Source organism: Echinops telfairi, unplaced genomic scaffold, assembly GCF_000313985.2.
Source record: "Echinops telfairi isolate 266 unplaced genomic scaffold, ASM31398v2 ScPeMD7_7469;HRSCAF=8507_1, whole genome shotgun sequence".
NCBI lineage: Eukaryota > Metazoa > Chordata > Mammalia > Afrosoricida > Tenrecidae > Echinops > Echinops telfairi.
The window spans coordinates 150192043-150194024 of record NW_022111373.1 but is presented as its reverse complement, the minus strand read 5'-3'; the positions used below and the strand labels follow the sequence as shown (position 1 = coordinate 150194024).

The following is a 1982-nucleotide window of genomic DNA, read 5'->3' as shown; positions in this document are numbered from 1 at the left end:
CCCAGACTGCACCCCCGCCCCTGCTCGACCGGACGGGAGCCACTCCTGGAGGTCACCACCAGCCAATGAACGGAGGGCCCATGACATGAACACACACGAACACCCATCACATAAGCACACACACTCGTGACATGAGCATACACACCTGTGTCATGAACACACACACCCATGACATGAATGTGCACATGTGTGCAGAAGGATGCTGACCTAGAACAGTCACCTCTCAGAACACAACACTGACCCCAGGAGGCCTGGGCAACTCTGCCCTGGGGGTCAGCAGCAAGTACAATGGGTAGGCCCTGGACTGAAGGTGAGGGTGGGGGAAGACCCTGGGGTCTGGGTGGCTGGGCATAGCGGGGGTGGTCAATACAGAAGCCCCTGCTTGTGGCTGGTGCAGACTCAACCATGGTCAACAGCCTGCGACGTGCTGCTGATACTGCCCAGAGAGCCATCCGTGCGTCTCAGGTGGGCACCGTGCAGCGAGGACCTCTGCGGGGACCAGCATGGCAGCCGAATGAGGGCCACGTGCCTTAAGCCTAGACACAACCCGCTCCAGCCTCAACCACAGCAGTCATCGTGACAAGCCCATCGGGCAGTCCGGGCCAGCAGCCAGGCGTTAAAAGTCATGCCTAAGGCGTGGGGAGGACAGGGACATGTGGGTGTGTTCAGGAACGGGGTTGGGGGCTCAGAACGGTGGGGGTGGCGCTTGCCCGGCTCCTAACCCAGAGCTGTCTGCAACGTAAACCCCCCTCGTGGGGTGGGGCCGGCCAGCTGCCTACCTGTGGCCAGGTACATGATGTGCAGGAGCAGGTCGCGGGCCTGGACCACGTCAACAACGACGTGGGACAGGCGGCTGTTGTCCTCCATGAAGGCGGGCACCTCGGACACGGGCTGCACCACCTCCTGCATCAGGATGAAGCGCTGGGCGTCCTGCAGGCTCCGCTCCGTCAGGTTCAGGGACAGGCCCTGGTCCACGGTGCCGCACTGCAGGAAGACGTCGGGTCACATCCACCCCTGCGCTGCAGGGCCCACACCACAGCCCGGGAGCCCCTCCCATGTCAGATGGGAGCCCATCCTAATTGCAGGGTCTCCCAGACCATCCTAAAGTGAAATGACCAGAGGTAAGAAGTCCACTGAGAGTGGGTGTCGTGATTGCCCTCGTCAATGGTGTAGAGATCTGCTACAGGAGACGCTGGAGAAGCAGGGATGTTCCTTTGAGGACTGAGGTGCACCTCCTGGGCATGTGAGAGGCGCACCCTGAATCAGGGAGACCGTAGAAGAATTGATGCATTGAATGGTGCGGGACCTGGACTGCTGGAGGAGACACTGCGATATCCCGGAAGAATGATGGCCAGAGTGCTCCTTAGAGGGGAGGAGGGGGAGTCTTCACCTCACATATTAGGACGTGTTGTCAGGAGAGCCCAGTCCCTGGAGAAGGACATCGTCCTTCGTAATGTGCAAGACTGGCACTATGAGGGAAGGCCCTCAGGGAGGTGGACGGACACTGGCTGCAACAGTGGGCTGGGACACAGTAGCAATTGTGTGGATGACGCAGGCCTGGGCAGTGTTTTGTTCTATTGGGCACGGGTTCCATGGAGGTTGGAGCCACCTCGATGGCCCTTCACAACACGGACTGGGTCTCACTACGTTGGGCATGTGGTCAGGCACTGTGTGGACTTGAGCCATGCACGACATGCCCGTGAGCGGCTCTGCACGCAGGGGGGCTGGCAGACTGCGCCGGGGCTGTACTCATCTACGCTGACTTCCAAACAGATGCCTCTGGGTTTGACAAAGGTCCTCCCTGCAGGTCCCGGGGGGAGATGCCCTCGGAGCATGTGAGGTCCTGCCCAGCTCAAGCGCCTGGTGGGCACCCAGGCCGCCTTCCTCAGACACCAGCCCACACCCAAACCTGCTTCCATGCACCCCACTCTGAGGGACAATAACCCCAGGGAGCTCATATAGTCTCCTCTGACCTGCTCTCA

The 1982-nt window shown here is 60.5% G+C and overlaps 1 protein-coding gene across 1 annotated transcript in view; it reads right to left on the bottom strand.

The window, feature by feature from the left end:
- Positions 1 to 1982, bottom strand: part of SEMA5A (semaphorin 5A) — a 110528-nt gene that overhangs the window by 52411 nt on the left and 56135 nt on the right. Inside the window, exon 10 of the mRNA XM_045285291.1 lies at positions 780 to 984. Coding sequence (XP_045141226.1) covers positions 780 to 984 — 205 coding nt within the window. The remainder of the gene's footprint in view (positions 1 to 779; positions 985 to 1982) is intronic.